Genomic DNA, 20724 nt, shown 5'->3' with positions numbered 1-20724 from the left:
ATGTTATTTTCTTCCTTGGATCCCTGAATTTTGCAAAGTGCTTAAAAATGGAAAAGATAATTTTATTAATGATTAATAAGTTAATTGGTAATTAACTAATTGATTAATAATCAAGTGGGTACTTTGAGCTTAGTCATCATCTCCATAAAATTTATGGCAAAGTAACATAATTTTAGGTCTAAATTGAATTACCACACTTAAAGGATCAAGTTGGAATGTTCACTAATAATAATTATGTTTTTGATATCAAGAAGAGATAGACATAACGGAAACATAAAATATTTTCACTGCCCTAAAAATCACCCTTGCTCCACTTATTCATTCCTCTCTCTCTTAGCCTGTGACAACCATTAATCTTTGTACTGCCTCTACAGTTTGCCTTTTCTAGAATGTTATAGAGTTGGAATAATTATTTTTATGTTTTTTTTTAATTTTTTTTTATTTATTTATGATAGTCAGAGAGAGAGAGAGAGGCAGAGACACAGGCAGAGGGAGAAGCAGGCTCCATGCACTGGGAGCCTGATGTGGGATTCGATCCCGGGTCTCCAGGATCGCGCCCTGGGCCAAAGGCAGGCGCCAAACCACTGCGCCACCCAGGGAGCCCAATGTTTTTATTTTTTAATATACATATATATTTTATTGAAGTTTGATTTGCCAATATATAGTATAACACCCAGTGCTCATCCTGTCAAGTGCCCCTCTTACTGCCCATCACCCAGTCACCCCATCCCCTCGTCTGCCTGCCCTTCCACAATCCTTTGTTCATTTCCCAGAGTTAGGAGTCTTACATGTTTTATCACCCTCCCTAATTTTTTCCACTAATTTTCTCTCCTTTCCCCTTTATTCCCTTTCACTATTTTTTATATCCCCATATGAGTGAAACTGTATGATGACTGTCATTCTCTGATTGACTTACCTCACTCAGCATAATATCCTCCAGTTCCATACATGTCAAAGCAAATGGTGGGTATTTGTCGTTTCTAATGGCTGAGTAATATTCCATTGTATACATAGACCACATCTTCTTTATCCATTCATCTGTCGAAGGACATTGAGGCTCCTTCCACAGTTTGGCTATTGTGGACATTGCTGCTAGAAACATTGGGGTGCAGGTGTCTTGGTGTTTCACTGCATCTGTATCTTTGGGGTAAATTACCAGCAGTGCAATTGCTGGGTCATAGGGCAGATCTATTTTTAACTCTTTGAGGAACCTCCACACAGTTTTCCAGAGTGGCTGTACCAGTTCACATTCCCACCAACACCTCAAGAGAGGTCCCCTTTCTTCACATCTAGTTGGAATTATAAAGTATTTTGCCTTTTCAAATTTGTTTCTTTCCCTTAGCAATATTCATTCAATATTCTTCCATGTCTTTTTGTGGCTTGATGACTTATTCCTTTTTATCACTGGATGATATTCCTTTGTATGGATGTGCCATAATTTCTCTATCTATTCACCTATTGAAGGACACTTTAGTTGCTTCCAAGTTTTGACTACTATGAATAAAGCTGTTAAAAACAATCGCATGCAGGTTTTTGGTGGGCATCAGTTTTCAACTAATTTGGGTAAATGCCAAAGCAAACAATTGCTGAATCATATGGTAAGAATATGTTCAGCAATGTAAGAAACTTGTTAGACTGTATTCCAGAGTGGCTATACTAGTTTGAATTCTGACCAACAATGAGTAAGAGATTTTGTTGCTCCATATATGCACCACCATTTGCTGACAACTGTTTTGGATTTTGACCATTCTAATAGGTGTATGGTGGTGACTTGTTATTTTGATTTGTAACTTCTTCATGGCATATGATATTAACATATGTTGAACAAATATATGATTATTTGCCATTTACAAATCTTTGGTGAACGGTCTAGATCTCACTGTTCTTCACGTCCCAGCTCATAAGGCACTGATAACCCCTGACAATCAGGAAGCTGAAGCTTTAGTTATTCACCCTGCAATAGATAGAGTGGATTGGGTGCATAGAAAGAGTGGCCACTACAGTGCTCCAATGAGATGGCATATTGCCAGGGATGCTGGATTGCCCTTGAAGTACACTGACCTGATTAACGTAGTAACATCCTGTTGTGTGCTCTAAACAACACCTGGTGCACTTGTCAAAAGAATTTGAGGCCTATCCTGGAGTTTCCAACTGGAGAGGAATTGACAAATTGATAATATTGGCCCTCTCCTTCTGAATAAGGGTTCTAAATATGTCTCGGTTGGTATGAACACTGCATCTGGCCTAACTCAAGGTTTTCTCTGATGCTGTGTAAATGAGGCTCCCACCATTATGGGATTAAATAAATTGAGTATTATGTATGGATACTGATGTCAAATTGCTAGTGATTGGAGGTTACATTTCAAAGGTCATGATGTGCAAATCTTGGTAAAGGAGTGTGACATTGAATGGAGGTTTCATCTTCCCTTTAACCCACAATTACTAGGGTTAGTAAAAAGAAAAATAAATATTAAAGCAACAAATTATATTGTTTTTTTGGGGGGTTTACATTTTTTTCTTAATTTCTTTTTTTTGTTATTTATTTATTTATTAATTAGACACACACAGAGAGAGAGAGAGAGAGAGAGAGAGGCAGAGATACAGGCAGAGGGAGAAACCGGCTCCACGCAGGGAACCCGATGTGGGACTCGATCCTGTGACTCCAGGATCCTGCCCCATGGTCAAAGGCAGGCGCTAAACCACTGAGCCACCCTGACATCCCCCCCAAATTATATTGTTAACAGGTAAAACCACCTTGGCCACATGTACTAAAGAATTAACCCAGGACATCTGGGTGGCTCAGTGGTTAAGTGTCTGCTTTTGGCTCAGGACATAATCCCGGGGTCCTGGGATTAAGTCTCATATCAGACTCCCCACAGGGAGCCTACTTCTCCTCTGCCTATGTCTCTGCCTTTATCTCTGTGTCCCTCATGAATAAATTAAAAAACAAAATTAACCCTAGCTTTAATACATTTGAATGACAACCATTTGGGCCTGTGCCCAATATGCTAGTCTAGGGATCTATGACAAGGAACCCAACACCATAAATGTGTGGAAGTCATGAAAAACATCCATTGTCAAAACTCTCAGCAAGGATCAATGTGCTGTGCTACTGAGAACACCGAGCCCCATTACACCTGGAAAATGAATTATCTACTGCAATTTGCACTTGAACATCCCCAAAGGATGGGTGAGTTAATTCACACATCTGGGTGAGGGGGAACTGCTAAGTCTCCACTGGGATCCCATTGCCCTGAGGCAAGCCAAACTTATGCAAACTTACTTTACATAAAATGAAGCATGCATCATTGAAAGAGGAGAGAAGATGGGGGTCCTGGTCTGACATATCCCATCCTCAGTCTATCTCTTCATGCCTAACAGTGCTTATTCATGATAAGCACTTATTATGTCAGTCCATATTTATGATATTCATAACAGTTAAAATTCTCAAAGATGCAGCCACATTAACCTCTAAAGAGTATGGCACAGGTGTAATCTTTGTACAAGGGGAAAACCTTCTCATACAAATTTCTACTAAGTGTCTTTTCACCCTTAGACTTCTGCTGCTTCTATGATGTCCAGCAATAGGATGGGCATCTAAAATAAATCAACACTCCTGCTCCTCCGGGACGGGGCTCTCCTGTCCTGGGGACACTCACCCCGGCCTCAGCACTTATTAAACTCAACACCAAAGAAACAAACAATCCAATCATGAAATGGGCAAAAGACATGAACAGAAATCTCACAGAGGAAGACATAGACATGGCCAACATGCATATGAGAAAATGCTCTACATCACTTGCCATCAGGGAAATACAAATCAAAACCACAATGAGATACCACCTCACACCGGTGAGAATGGGGCAAATTAACAAGGCAGGAAACAACAAATGTTGGAGGGGATGCGGAGAAAAGGGAACTCTCTTACACTGTTGGTGGGAATGTGAACTGGTGCAGCCACTCTGGAAAACTGTGTGGAGGTTCCTCAAAGAGTTAAAAATAGACCTGCCCTACGACCCAGCAATTGCACTGCTGGGGATTTACGCCAAAGATACAGATGCAGTGAAACCCCGGGACACCTGCACCCCGATGTTTATAGCAGCAATGGCCACGATAGCCAAACTGTGGAAGGAGCCTCGGTGTCCAACGAAAGATGAATGGATAAAGAAGATGTGGTCTATGTATACAACGGAATATTACTCAGCTATTAGAAATGACAAATACCCACCATTTGCTTCAATGTGGATGGAACTGGAGGGTATTATGCTGAGTGAAGTAAGTCAGTCGGAGAAGGACAAACATTATATGTTCTCATTCATTTGGGGAATATAAATAATAGTGAAAGGGAATATAAGGGAAGGGAGAAGAAATGTGTGGGAAATATCAGAAAGGGAGACAGAACGTAAAGACTGCTAACTCTGGGAAACGAACCAGGGGTGGTGGAAGGGGAGGAGGGCGGGGGGTGGGAGTGAATGGGTGACGGGCACTGGGGGTTATTCTGTATGTTAGTAAATTGAACACCAATAAAAAATTAAAAAAAAATAAATAAAATAAAATAAATCAACACAACTGTTGGGTATATGTGAAGCTGCCCCTTGCAACCTCATTAAAATTGTGAGTGTAAGTATTGTCACTCCAGGGAAGGGACTGGAAGGCCTTAAAACAGTACATTACAGCAGAACAAGCTAATATAATACCACTAATTCATCTGGTGTTGCCAATACTGACCCAGAAACTTAGCCTGTGGCTTACATTATTAAAGACACTGGATAGGGCCTTTTTTTTTTTCTCTCAGATAAACTAAAAAAAAAAAAAAAAAAAAAACAGCTCATCAATTTGCTTATTTAAAAGATCCTGGAGGGGTGCCTGGGTGACTCAGTGATTGAACATCTGCCTTTGGCTCAGGACTTGATCCTGGGGTTCTGGGATTGAGTCCTATATCAGGCTCCCTGCAGTGAGCCTATTTCTCCCTCTGGCTATGTCTCTGTCTCTCATGAATAAATAAAAAAAAATAAATCTAAAAAAAATAAAAGGTACCAGAAATATAACCATCAGAGCAATGAGTGACTATACTCAGATTTGGGATGGGTTTGTGTGGTTTACTCTGGGTTATGGATACTTGAACACCTTAGGAATCCCAGGTTGGAAGCAGAACAATCACCCTAATATACGAGAAACATGAGATGAATACCACTGGGGTTGTGTAGTTATTTTGTCATATTAAGGGATAGTGACTGGTTTAGCACTCATTGATTATGACCCCCAGGTATTTATTGGGTAGCATCAAATGAAACCTAATGGCTATGTGGAACAAATCTTTGGCTGTGATTCCCACCTGGATGGTTGGGCCATTACACATTGTGTTCTCCCTGGGGACAGGTAAGAATTCACCACACAGTAACAATGGCTGCCAGTCTCTTTCTCCTCAAGACCAGATTAACATATTCTGTTCTGGTGTGAATTTTTATCAATTAGGTACATTTGAATCACTTGTGCTTCAGCAGTCCAATAAAGCACATACAATGAGGATTGCATTATTTCCATGGAAGTGATTATGAGTGCGATAGAGTTGTAAAATTATTATAGTTATTACTATGGAATAATATATTACTCTTAAAAAACATAAAACAGGGATCCCTGGGTGGCACAGCGGTTTGGCGCCTGCCTTTGGCCCAGGGCGCGATCCTGGAGACCAGGGATCGAGTCCCACGTCGGGCTCCTGGTGCATGGAGCCTGCTCCTCCCTCTGCCTGTGTCTCTGCCTCTCTCTCTCTCTCTCTCTCTCTCTCTCTGACTATCATAAATAAATAAAAATTTATAAAATAAAAAAAGAAAACAGAAAACAAATTTAATTGCATCCTGAATTTCAGTATAACCTATTATCATTAATAAAATTTATAAGTATCAGGATGCCTGGGTGGCTCAGAGGTTGAGCGTCTGCCTTTGGTTCAGGGTGTAATCCCAGAGTCCCAGGATTGAGTTCACATCGGGCTCCCTGCATGGATCTGCTTTTCCCTCTGCTTAATGTCCACCTCTCTCTCTCTCTCTCTCATAAATAAATAAATAAATAAATAAATAAATAAATAAATAAATAAATAAAATCTTTAACAAAATAAACTAACTTTATAAGTGTCAACCTAATTAACACTGGTAAATTTTCAGTTCCTTTGGATCTGAATACTAAAACAATTTCCTTGTTGAGTAAATGCATGGAGCTTAGGTGGGTATTGACAAATTGAAAAGAGGTTTAATCTGAGATTGTTAATAAAATTTTCATTTTGTGATGAAGAAAGTTAAGGGTGTGATTTTAAAACATTATCTGGGTTGAAGTGTTGTATTAATTTATTCTGCATGTCTGGAAGAATGAAAAATAAGAATAAAAATCAAACAGAAACACTACATAAGTTTAAAAAGCCTGATGTACCAAATCTTCATTCAAAGTGGCTCTGAATTGATGGATAGTTTTGGATTTACAACATGGGGAAAGGAAGCATTGTTTGTTAGCTAGATATATACCACAAAATTCCTGAAACTTTCAGTCAATCAATAATGTCCTTATTCCAGAAATGGCCATAAATGTGGTTATAACTGAATTAAATATAAAAAATAATGAATATTTAAACAATCTTCATTAAAATATAAGAATTATGTTGTTGCCCAGGACTGTGCTTTTTCAACAATATGTACAAATAAGTGCTGTTTTTAAAAACTGACTGGAAAAAAGAAAGACACTAAAGAGAACTTAGCAAAGCATGAAAATAATTAAGGAATTTACTGTCCAGACTTGCCCTTCTCCAACACCTTCATGGCTGCTCTAGCCACTTCCTTGTTGCGGAGGCTGTAGATGAGGGGATTCGGCATGGGAGTGAGGATGGTGTAGAAGACAGAGACCATCTTGTCCTGGGTGGGGGAACGATCAGAAGCGGGCCACATGTATATGAACAAAGTTGTGCCATAATACATTCCCACCACCATGAGGTGAGAAGAGCAGGTGGCAAAAACTTTCTGGTGACCCTCTCCAGATGCTATGTGAATGACAGCCACAATAACATGAGTATAGGAAGCAATGATGATCACTACAGGGAAAACAATCATTATTATACAGCAGTAGAAAAGAACTTCTTCAAATGTTGATGTGTCGTTGCATGAGATGATGAGCAGGGAAGGAAAATCACAGAAGTGGTCTATTTCCCGGGACCCACAATAGAAGAAGAAAAATGTAGCTACAGCATCAATGATACAATCAGTAGAGCCCAGGATCCAGGAAGATGCAGCCATAAGTCCACAAATTTTAGGGCTCATAAGATTAGGATATCTTAGAGGGTAGCAAATGGCAATATAGCGGTCATAAGCCATTACTGCCCACAGGAAACGTTCACAGCCAAGTAGTGATGTATAGAGGAAAATTTGTGTAGCACACTCTACCACAGAAATGGAATTGCTGCCAGACAAATAGTTAAAAGCCATCTTGGGTACAGTGGTGCAGATGAGCATGAGGTCCATGAGGGACAGTTGGCTGAGAAAGAAGTACATGGGTGTGTGGAGCTGAGTGTCCAGGTAGATGAGGAGAATCATAGCAGTGTTTCCCATGAAGACCACTGTGAAGATGGCCAAAAGCATAGAAAAGAGGAAGATGTGAGTGGGGCTGTAATTGAAGATTCCCAGAAGGATGAAATCAGAGTTAAAAGTCTGATTGTCCAATGCCATGAGGAATGTGTTTTTTATCTAATACAGCAAAAAGTGATGTCACTTCATTAATTTGGTGAACATGTACTCAGTGCCTTACAAAGCATGTGATTGTGGTAAACTATAGGTCAGTGATTATGCTGACATCAATGTTATTAGGAATTTCAAAAAAACAAGAAGGATAATAAAGGGGGAAAATATGTTATCTTGGTACGAATTTATACAAGTGTGGAATTATTCCTAAGCTCAGCTTCTAAACAACTTTTGAAAATTAAGACAATAATATACGTTTTATATAATTGATAGTGTGTCTTCAAAAATGGAAATTCCCAAAAGCAATTAGACAGTGCCTTGAAACATCAGGAATCCTTTACAGGTTAGTCAATAGAGAAAGTAAGCATCATTCAGCATGTGGCAGAAAAAGTAACTGAGATAAAAGAGTGCAATATGAAACTTTGCTTTCATGATACGAGGTGATTTTACTGTCAGTTTAACCAAATCTTTACATTTGTCAATTGCTTTGCAATTTAGAGTGTTTTATTTGTAATTTATAGCAAATATTCTATGCAATAAGTGGACAAACTGAGGAAATATTTTAATTACACAACTATAAAAGCTTTGCTCTGTTCTTGCATAGCCCAATGTGGTAGAGTGACTTGTGTTTCCCCCAAAAGAGATGTTGAGTCTTAAGTCCTAGTATTTCAGAATGTAAACTTATTTGAAAATAATTAGCTAAGGGCACAGTTGGTTAAGTGTCTGACTCTTGGTTTCAGCTCAGGTCCTGATCTCAGGGTTGTGAAATAAAGCCCCAAGTGCAGAGTCTACTTGAGTCTCTCTCTCTGTCTCTCTCTCTCTCTCTCTCTCCTCATCTTCCCCACCTCCATGCTCTCTATCTCAAATATGCAAATATATCTTAAAAAGAGAAAATAATTAGCTAAGATAAGATCATGTTGGAACAGAGCAAACCCCAATCCAATGTGACTGATGTCCTTAAAGACCTCCATGTGAAGACGGACACAAGGATAATGTGTGATGATAGAGGCAGAGACTCAAGTGTTATATTTACATATAAATAATTTTCAATGGTTGTTGGTCATCACCAGAAGCTAGGAAAGAGGCATGGAACATATTATCTTTCTTACAGCTCTCAGAATTAACCAACCCTGCTGATATCTCGATTTTAGAACACTAGTAGCCTCCATTACTGTGAGAGAATATAATTGTGTTATTTTAAACCATCCAGTGTGTAACACCTTGTTATGCTTCACTAGGAAACTAATACATCTCATATCTCCTAACTCTGGGAAACGAACAAGGGGTGGTAGAAAGGGGAGTGGGTGGGGGGGGGGTGACTGGGTGATGGGCACTGAAGTGAGCACTTGATGGGATGAGCACTGGGTGTTATGCTATATGTTGGCAAATTGGACTCCAATAAAAAATAAAAAAAATTACTACATACAAAATGGAAATTCAGAGAAGCTTAAGGTCCACACATTCAAACAATACTTATGAAGATTTATGCATTGGGCACTGGCAGTAAAACAGCACTCAAAAAAAGAAAAAAATATATATCACTTAGCCTAACATATTGTAATCAGATGGTGACAAAAATATCAAAACACTATGAAGCTATGGAAAATAATTGAAAAGAAGATGTTACAATTACATTGGACTGTCCTAATCCAAGGAAGACCTCAGTCATCTGATGGTATCTGACTAAAGACTTGGGGCAAGTAAAAAAAAAATAGAGAGAGATATAGACCACCCTTTAAGAAAGAGCTACCCACATATAAATTCCACAAAGTGGAACCTACATGCAAAAAAAAAGTAAAATGTATAGAAGATATAAAGAAAACAGAGATTTCTAAATTAGACTTATGTTTCATGTTAATTGTAGGATTTAAAATTCCATTTATGAGCTAATTATGCATGCATGAGAAAAGTTCATATATGAAGATGGGTTATTCCAGGTAGTAAATAAATGTCATAAACAGAAAGACAGTTCTGATGATTAGAACAATTAGATAGGAATGCACATTTACTCATTTGTGCATCACATTTTTTTGGACGCCAAAAACAAAACCAAACAAAGAAGCTGTAACCTAAGAGTAGCAAGAGCAAATTAATCTGTAGAAGATAGAACCTTGAATTCTGTCTCATGAGTTTGAATTGAAATTTTTTAAGTGTGGAGGTGGTAAAATACACTTTCTTTAAGTTGTAATTATGTATACAAATTGTGAATGATGCTGTAATAAAGAGAAAAACTCAAAAGTATTTAAATATTTCAAGACATGAATGATCATGACCTGCAAATACTGATCTACCGAAAGGGCATGTCTGCATTTTCATCTCATGATGTCTCAAAGAAGAGTAGCTGGATTTCATGACACAGTGATTTGGTGTACTGTAACAATGGTCCATAACAATGACAACTCATAAACCATGGAAATCATGCCCAGAAATTAAGAGAAGAATCATTGAGTGAAATAATTGAAAAAAGACATTTACTACCAGGATTTGGTCAAAAAGATAAGTAAAGCATTACAGAAAAATGATGCTGGACACATATTGGTGTCATCAGTTCTGGCTGCTATATTCTTTTGTACAGAAATGATCAGGAAATAAAACAATTGAAAAAAGTTAAAAAAATTCTCACATGATCAAAAGTGACCATAGCAAACCTGTTTCCAATTACAATATACAACCTGCATGAGAATCAGTAACAGGGTGGGATGCCTGTGTGGCTCAGTGGTTGAGTGTCTGCCTCTGGCTCAGGGTATAATCCCCCAGTTCCAGGATCGAGTCCCACACTGGGCTTCCTGCATGGGGCCTGCTTCCCCCTCTGACTGTCTCTGCCTCTGTGTGTGTGTGTGTGTGTGTGTATCATGAGTAAATAAATAAAATCTTTAAATTTTTTAAAAAAGAATCAATAACAGGGTTCATAGCTACACTAACTGAAAACTACACTATCATTAATGAAGCTCAGTACTAGAATGTTGAATTAATAGATGGAAATAACAGATACAAAATACATTGCAGGTAACTTATTCACAAATCCTATGATATGAAGTTTAATACAGATGGTATATTATTTAAGTATATGTGCTGCCAAAGTGAGCACTATTTAAGAAGTGCAGCAGTACTGAAATAATGGTTATCACCAGCAAGGACCAGTAAGGTTATATAATTAGATAGGGTTATGCTAGTTTTCAAAAACACTGGCAATGCTTTTGCAAAAACAATTTGCAAAAATGCTTTATATGTATTAAATTTATTATTAAATTTGAAGTTATATAAAAGAACAAAAATATATATGAAGGTGTAAGGAGGGCACATAACAATGGTAAAGCATCTATGAATGTGAGATGGGCCCATTAAAAGAAAAGATGATGAGGTTTAAACCTGTCTTTCAAATGATGCATTAATGTTCTTATTCTCATCTGCCACTTTTGTCTTCTCACTTGTATTCACCACCAATTTCTTTCTCACTTAAGAATACCAGCATTAGATGAAAAAAGAAAAGAAATTGATTTTTTTTATCCAGCTCATCCATGAGCTAAGGCAAGTAACTTAACTCCTGCCATAATTCTCCTATCCCTACATACAAGATCATACCACATTCTTCAAAATAATATTTAAAAATGAAATGAATGAATGACATAAGGTGTTTAGCATGAATATCACTTAAGAAATATAGTCAATTATCTCCATCCATATTTCTATGTTCACCAAAAGTTTGGCATTAACGTACAAATATTCTTACCTGATTATTGATATAACCTCTTAGTGTGAGTCTAAATAGTATATAATTCAGATGAAAGAGTACGTTACCAGACAGGAGAATTGCATATTTTGCATATCATTGTATTTCTATAACCAAAAAAAAGGAGCACCTGATATACAATTGGAAACAACAATAGTATTCGTTGTTAAACAAATTGAAACACAAAGTAATGAACTAGAACCAAGAGGCACATCTAGGAATAGTTATTCATAGTATTCATGAGATCAGCCCAACAGCTTCATAACACCACTCATTTAAATATGATTCTAATTCTGATTATTATATTATTTAACATCCTGGAGAATCAACATTACTTAAATGGATACAGTATATCTATGAATATATATATACCTATGAAAATATACTCATCTATAGATATTGTTTTTTTTATTTTTTTATGAGAGACAGAGGGAGGGGGATAGAGAGAGAGAGAGAGAGGCAGAGACACAGGCAGAGGGAGAAGCAGGCTCCATGCAGGGAGCCCAACATGGGACTTGATTCTGGGTCTCCAAGATCACACCCTGGGCGGAAAGCGGTGCTAAACTGCTGAGCCACCCAGGCTACCCTCATCTGTAGATATTGTTAAGCAGAAAATTATTAATATAGTTTTACATAAATTCTAGAAGCACTCACAGAACATGGAAATCATACCTGTTGTGAATTGTTTTGTTGTAAGCTTACCTTCTGTAGCTTCCTTCGTAAGCACAAAGCAGCAGTATAAATTAAAAGGATTATAACTCTTAAATAATCTGTACTTGGCCTTACCATGGTGAAAAAATGGAAAATTAATTTTCTAGCCCTCTGAGGATTCCATTCCCTTGTCTTTAATTATAGAAGTTGGCATTGTTTTCCATCTCCTCTCCCAGGACAAAGAAATGGAATTAGCTTTCCTTTTCCTTTTTTTTTTTTTTTTTTTTGAAAATACTTACTCTGGATAGATAGTGATATCTCTCTCCTTAAGTTTTAGTTTGAACTCCGTGGAACTTTCTGCTCCCTCTCACTGACATAATAATAAGACGAAAACATACTGAGTGCCTCCTATGTAATTGGTACTGTGGCAATTTTGTATGTAAAATTACAGACACAAACATTGCATGTGCCAGGCACTCTTATCTTTAAATTTTTGTTTTGTTCTGTTTTTCTTTTTGTTTGTTTTTTACATAATAAAACTTCCTAAGCCAATTGTCCAAGGTAATAAAGTTAATGAATGGTGGACAGAATTTTCCAGTGCTAAAGTCAGCTCCATTTTTGAATTTTATTAGGGCATGATTAGCACATGAAAATTTCATGTATTAAAGTTATTCAACTTGACATTTTGATCTATGGTTGTATTATGAAATGATCACCACAATCAACCTAATTAAAATAACACCCCCTGGCAGGGGGTGGGACAGCTCCCCCAGGTGCACACACATGAGAATCAGCACAGCAGGCCCCTCCCTCAGAAGACAAGCTGGAAGAAACGAAGAAGAACAAGTTCTTGTCTGAGTAGCATTGGAAAACTCGAGGGGGTATTGAGGGATTTACGGCATATAAAACCAGAGGAAAAATCTCCATGTTTTTTGGTTTGTTTTGTTTTTTGGTTTGTTTTGTTTTGTTTCTTGTTTTGTTGTTGTTGTTGTTGTTGTTTTGTTTTCTTCCTTTTCTCAGTACAACTCATTTTTAGCTACTCTGCACTGAGCAAAATAACTAGAAAGAAGAACTCACTATAAAAGAAAGAATCAGAAACAGTAGTCTCTGCCACAGAATTAAAGACTTTGGATTATAATTTGATGTCAGAAAGCCAATTCAGAAGCACAATTATGAACCTACTGGTGGCTCTGGAAAAAAGCATGAAGGATTCAAGAGACTTCATGACTGCAGAATTTAGATCTAATCAGGCCGAAACTAAAATCCAATTAAATGAGATGCAATCCAAACTGGAGGTCCTAACAACCAGGTTTAATGAGGTAGAAGAAAGAATCAGTGAAATAGAAGACAAGTTGATGGTAAGGAAGGAAGCTGAGGATAAAAGAGAAAAACAATTAAAAGATCATGAGGAAAGGTTAAGGGAAATAAATGACAACCTCAGAAGGAAAAATCTATGTTTAATTGGGGTTACAGAGGGCACTGAAAGGGAGAGAGGATCAGAAACATATTTGAACAAATCATAGCTGAGAACCTCCCTAATCTTGGGAGGGAAATAGGCATTCAGATCCAAGAGATAGAGATATCCCCCTTTAAAATCAATAAAAATTGTACAACACCTCCACACTTAATATTGAAACTCGCAAATTCCAAAGATAAAGAGAAAATCCTTAAGCAACAAGAGACAAGAGATCCCTCATGTATATGGGGAGAAATATTTGTTTAACAGCAGGTGTCTCCACAGAGACATGGCAGGCCAGAAAGGGCTGGTAGGATATATTCAGGGTCCTAAATGAGAAGAACATGCAGCCAAGAATACTCTATTCAGCAAGGCCCTCATTCAGAATAGGAGAGATAAAGAGCTTCCAAGATAGGCAGAAACTGAACAAATATGTGACCCCCAAACCAGCTCTGCAAGAAATATTAAGGGGAAATCTGTAAAAGAAAGAGGAAGCCCAAAGAAATAATACACAAAACAGGTATTATGATGACATAAATTTATATCTTTCGATAGTTACTTTGAACGTGAATGGGTTTACTGATCCCATCAAAAGATGCAGGGTTTCAAAAAGCAAGACCCCTCTATTTGCAGTCAACAAGAGACTCATTTAGATATAAGGACACCTACAGCCTGAAAATGAAAGATTAGAGAACCATTTACCACTCAAATGGTCTCCAAAAGAAAACTGGGGTAGCAATCCTCATATCAGATAAATTAAAGTTTATTCCAAAGACTGTAGTAAGAAATGCAAAAGGACACTATATCATACTTAAAGGATCTATCCAACAAGAGGACCTAACAATCGTGAATATTTATGCCCTTAATGTGGGAACTGCCAAGTATATCAATCAATTAATAAGGAAAGTAAAGAGACACTTAGATAATAATACACTAATACTGGGAGACTTCAACGTAGTGCTTTCTGCAAATGACAGATATTCTAAGCACAATATCTCCAAAGATACAAAAGCTTTAAATGATACACTAACCAGATGGATTTCACAGATGTTTACAGAACTATACATCCAAATGCAACTGAATACACATTCTATTCAGGTGCACATGGAAATTTCTCCAGAATAGACCACATACAAGGTCACTTCTCAGGTCTCAACTGATACCAAAAGATTGAGATTGTGCCCTGCCTATATTCATACCATAATGCCTTGAAACTTGAACTCAATCACAAGAAGAAATTTGGAAGAAATTCAAGCATATGCAGGTTAAAGACAATCCTGCTAAAAGGTGAAAGGGTCAACCAGGAAACTAGAGAAGAATTAAAAACATTCATGAAAACTAATGGGAATGAAGATACAACCATTCAAAACCTTTGGGATACAGCAAAAGCAGTTCTGACAGGGAAATACATCGCAATACGTACATCCTTCTAAAAATTGGAAAAAAACTAAAATACACAAGCTAACCTTACACCTAAAGGAACTGGAGAAAGAACAGCAAATAAAACCTACACCAAGCAGAAGAAGAGAGTTAATAAAGATCTGAGCAGAGCTCAATGAGATAGGAAACAGAAGAACTGTAGAACATATCAACAAAACCAGGATTTAGCTCTTTGAAAGAATTGATAAGATGTATAAACTATTAGTCAACCTTAATAAAAAACAAAAGAGAAAAGACACAAACTAATAAAATTTCTATTGAAAAAGGAGGTATCACAACCAATATCAGGAAATACAAGCAATTTTAAAGACATATTGTGAGCATAGCCCTGGTGGGCCAGTGGTTTAACGCTGCTATTAGCCCAGGGAGTGATACTGGAGAACCGGGACTCAGTCCCACGGCAGGCTCCCTGCACAGAGCCTGCTTCATACTCTACCTGTCTCTGTATCTCTCTGTTTCTCAATCTCTCTCTCTCTATCTCTCTCTCTCTCTCCCACTTTCTCTCTCTCTGTGTCATGAATAAATAAATAAAATCCTTTAATAAATAAAAATACAATAAAACACAATACAAATAAAAACATATTATAAGCAGATATACGCCAATAAATTAGGCAATCTAGAAGAAATAGACGGATTTCTGGAAAACCACAAATGACCAAAACTGGAACAGGAATAAATAGAAAACCTGAGCAGGCTGATAACTATAGAGAGGAAATTGAAGAAGTCATCAAACACCTCCCAAGACACAAAAGTCCAAGGCCAGATGGCTTCCCTCTGGAATTCTATGAAACTGATAAAGAAGAAACAATACCTACTCCACTAAAGCTGTTCTGAAAGATAGAAAGGGATGGAATACTTCCAAACTTGCTCTATGAGGCCAGCTTCACTTTAATTCCAAAACCAGACAAAGACTCCAACAAAAAAAGTATACACCAATATCCCTAATAAACACAGATGCAAAAATTCTCAACAAGATACTAGCCAATAGGGTACAACAGTACATAAGAAGATTATTCACTATGACCAAGTGGGAATTATCCCCAGGATGCAAGGCTGGTTCACCATTCGTAAAGCAATCAAGGTGATAGATCATATCAACAAGAGAAAAACAAGAACCATATGATCCTCTCAATGGATGCAGAGAAAGCATTTGACAAAATTCAGTATCCATTCCTGATCAAAACTCTTCATAGCGTAGGAACAGAGTGAACATTCAACAACATCTTAAAAGCCATCTCTGAAAAGCCCACAGGAAATATCATTCTCAATAGGGAAACGCTGAAAGCCTTTCCCCTAAGGTCAGGAACACAACAGGGATGTCCACTCTCACCTAGTATTAGAAGTCCTAGCTTCAGCAATCAGGCAACAAAAAGAAATGAAATGTATTCAAATTGACAATGAAGTCAAACTCTCCCTCTTTGCATATGACATGATACTGTACACAGGAAACCCGAAAGACTCCACCCCAAGATTGTAGAACTCATCCAGTAATTTGGTAGTGTGATAGGATACCAAATCAATGCCCAGAAATCAGTAGCATTTCTATACACTAAAAATGAGACTGAAGAAAGAGAAATTAAGGAGTTAATCCCATTTACAATTGCACCCAAAAGCATAAGATACCTAGGAATAAACCTAACCAATGAGGTAAAGGATCTATACTCTAAAAACTATAGAACACTTCTGAAAGAAATGGAGGAAGATCCAAAGAGATGTAAAAATATTCCATGCTCATAGATTGGAAGAATTAATATTTTGAAAATGTCAATGCTACCCAAGGAAATTTACACATTTAGTGCAATCATTATCCAAATACTGTGGACTTTCTTCAGAGAGTTGGAACAAATCATGTTAAGATTTGTGTGGAATCAGAAAAGACCCCGAATAGCCAGGATAATATTGAAAAAGAAAACCGAAGCCAGAGCATCACAATGCCAGGATTCAAGTTGTAATACAAAGCTGTGATCATCAAGACGGTATGGTACTTGCACAAAAACAGACACATAGATCAATGGAACAGAATAGGGAACCCAGAAATGGGCCCTCAACTCTACATTCAACTAATATTCGACAAAACAGGAAAGACTATCCACTGGAAAATGGACAGTCTCTTCAATAAATGGTGCTGGGAAAATTGGACAGCCACATGCAGAAGAATGAAACTAGACCAATTTCTTACACCATACACAAGATAAACTCAAAATGCATGAAAGATCTAAATGTTAGACAAGATTCCATCAAATTCCTAGAGGAGAACACAGGCAACATCCTTTTTGAACTCGGTCACAGATATTTCTTGCAAGTTACATCTATGAAGACCAGGGAGACAAAAGCAAAAATGAATTATTGGGACTTCATCAAGATAAAAACCTCTGCACAGCAACAGAAAAAGTCAACAAAACTCAAAGACAACCTACAGAATGGGAGAAGATATTTGCCAATGACCTATCAGATAAAGGGCTAGTATCCAAGGTGTATAAAGAACTTATTAAACTCAACACCAAAGAAACAAACAATCCAATCATGAAATGGGCAAAAGACATGAACAGAATCTCACAGAGGAAGACATAGACACTGCCAACATGCACATGAGAAAATGCTCTGCATCACTTGCCATCAGGGAAATACAAATCAAAACCACAATGAGATACCACCTCACACCAGTGAGAATGGGGAAAATTAACAAGGCAGGAAAGCACAAATGTTGGAGAGGATGCGGAGAAAAGGGAACACTCTTACACTGTTTGGTGGGAATGTGAACTGGTGCAGCCACTCTGGAAAGCTGTATAGCGATTCCTCAAAGACTTAAAAATAGATCTGCCCTGCGGCCCAGGAATTGCACTGCTGGGGATTTACCCCAAAGATACAGATGCAGTGAAATGCCGGGACACCTGCACCCCGATGTTTCTAGCAGCAATGTCCACAATAGCCAAACTGGGGAAGGAGCCTCGGTGTCCATCGAAAGATGAATGGATAAAGAAGATGTAGTCTATGTATACAATGGAATATTACTCAGCCATTAGAAACGACAAATACCCACCATTTACTTCGACATGGATGGAACTGCAGGGTATTATGCTGAGTGAAATAAGTCAATCGGAGAAGGACAAACATTATATGGTCTCATTCATTTTGGGGAATATAAAAAATAGTGAAAGGGAATAAAGGGGAAAGAAGAGAAAATGAGTGAAAATATCAATAAGGATGACAAAACCTTAGAGACTACTAACTCTCTGAAAGGAGAGTGGAAAAGGAGGTTGACAGGGGGTTGGGGTGACAGTGTGAGGGGCACTGAGGGTGTCTGGACGGGAAGAGCACTGGATGAAATGCTATATGTTGGCAAATTGAACTAAAAAAATCTAAATGGGACAGTTTTGAGCAGATTCAAAATAGCACATTTTCAGATATACTAACTATATTGGGCATGTAGTGTAATGAGCATTGGGTGTTGAATGCAACTGATGAATTTTTGAACACCACATTGGAAACTACGTATGTACTAATTGTATTTCACTTTAAAAAAATATGCTACTCTTCTTCCCTAAATTTCTCCTTATAACATAATAGTTGAGTCATTGGAGATACCACCATGGAGACTATAATCCAGTAATCGAACATGGTATAATTTTTTTTTCATTTCTTAGATGTATGGAAATACATGCATATGTACCCCTGCACACACACACTCAAACAGAAACACACACAAATACATGAACACTCAGAAGTAGGATAGTATAACTTATTTTTAGAACTCAATTTTATAACAATGACCAGGTATATGGGATTCAGCATATATTTTTGGCAGAATATTAAAGTTTATTTAATTCTTTAAAATATCCTTTACACAGAGATACCATTCCATATATTTTGCAGACAGGTACAGCAAAGATTAAAGTAAAAATAAGACATTTGTCCAACAGCAAAATTTTGTTTCTAATTAGGGAATTGGAAAGACACAGCCTTTGGTATTTTTCTCTTTTAAGTGTAAGAGTCTCTGACATACAGAATCTTCTCTACCTTAGTAACATCAAAGACATTTGGAAACTTCCAAAGTTTCTGTCCTTCAATATCTTGATAGTAATGCTACAAGTCTTAATTTTTTTTATAAATTTATTTTTTATTGGTGTTCAATTTGCCAACATATATAAAAAACCCCAGTGCTCATCCCATCAAGTGCCCCCCTCAGTGCCCATCACCCAGTCACCCCAACCCCCGTGCACCTCTCTTTCTACCACCCCTAGTTCGTTTCCAAGAGTTAGGAGTCTCTCCTATTCTGTCTCCCTTTCTGATATTTCCCACTCATTTTTTCTCCTTTCCCCTTTCACTATTTTTTATATTCCCCAAAATGAATGAGACCATATAATGTTTGTCCTTCTCCGATTGACTTATTTCACTCAGCATAATACCCTGCAGTTCCATCCATGTCGAAGCAAATGGTGGGTATTTGTCGTTTCTAATGGCTGAGGAATATTCCATTGTATACATAGACCACATCTTCTTTATCCATTCATCTTTCGATGGACACCGAGGCTCCTTCCACAGTTTGGCTATTGTGGACATTGCTGCTATTAACATCAGGGTGCAGGTGTCCTGGCGCTTCACTGCATCTGTATCTTTGGGGTAAATCCCCAGCAGTGCAATTCCTGGGCCGCAAGGCAGATCTATTTTTAAGTCTTTGAGGAATCGCTATACAGTTTTCCAGAGTGGCTGCACCAGTTCACATTCCCACCAAACAGTGCAAGACGGGTCCCCTCTCTCCACATCCTCTCCAACATTTGTGGTTTCCTGCCTTGTTAATTTTCCCCATTCTCACTGGTGTGAGGTGGTATCTCATTGTGGTTTTGATTTGTATTTCCCTGATGGCAAGTGATGCAGAGCATTTTCTCATGTGCTTGTTGGCCATGTCTATGTCTTCCTCTGTGAGATTTCTGTTCATGTCTTTTGCCCATTTCATGATTGGATTGTTTGTTTCTTTGCTGTTAAGTTTCATAAGTTCTTTATAGATCTTGGATACTAGCCCTTTATCTGATACTTTATTTGCAAATATCTTCTCCTGTTCTGTACGTTGTCTTTTAGTTTTGTTGACTGTTTCTCTTGCTGTGCAAAAGATTCTTATCATGATGAAGTCCCAATAGTTCATATTTGCTTTTGTTTCTCTTGCCTTCATGGATGTATCTTACAAGAAGTTACTGTGGCCGAGTTGAAAAAGGGTGTTGCCTGTGTTCTCCTCTAGGATTTTGATGGAATCTTGTCTCACATTTAGATCTTTCATCCATTTTGAGTTTATCTTTGTGTATGGTGAAAGAGAGTGGTCTAGTTTCATTCTTCTGCATGTGGATGTCCAATTTTCCCAGCACCATTTATTGAAGAGACTGTCCCTTTTCCCGTGGAGAGTCCTTCCTCCCTTGTCGAATGTTACTTGACCATAAAGTTGAGGGTCCACTTCTGGATTCTCTATTCTGTTCCATTGATCTATGTGTCTGTTTTTGTGCCAGTACCACACTGTCTTGATGACCACAGCTTTGTAGTACAACCTGAAATCTGGCATTGTGATGCCCCCAGCTATGGTATCTTTTGTAATATTTCCTGGCTATTCGGGGTCTTTTCTGATTCCTCACAAATCTTAAAGTAATTTGTTCCAACTCTCTGAGGAAAGTTCATGGTATTTTGATAGGGATTGCATTAAACGTGTAAAGCCCTGGGTAACATTGACATTTTCACAATATTAA

General features: G+C 37.8%; 1 protein-coding gene across 1 annotated transcript; it reads right to left on the bottom strand.

Annotated features, from left to right (window-relative positions):
* Nucleotides 1-6770: 6770 nt before the first annotated feature.
* Nucleotides 6771-7706, bottom strand: LOC144288396 (olfactory receptor 2M3-like). Its single transcript, XM_077855905.1, has one exon. The coding sequence runs from the start codon at nt 7704-7706 to the stop codon at nt 6771-6773; it is 936 nt and encodes a 311-aa protein (XP_077712031.1).
* Between the last annotated feature and the right edge of the window lie 13018 nt (nt 7707-20724).

Source organism: Canis aureus, chromosome 18, assembly GCF_053574225.1.
Source record: "Canis aureus isolate CA01 chromosome 18, VMU_Caureus_v.1.0, whole genome shotgun sequence".
Classification (NCBI taxonomy): domain Eukaryota; kingdom Metazoa; phylum Chordata; class Mammalia; order Carnivora; family Canidae; genus Canis; species Canis aureus.
Note: the sequence above shows the minus strand (reverse complement) of the source record. Positions and strands in the feature narration are given on the sequence as shown.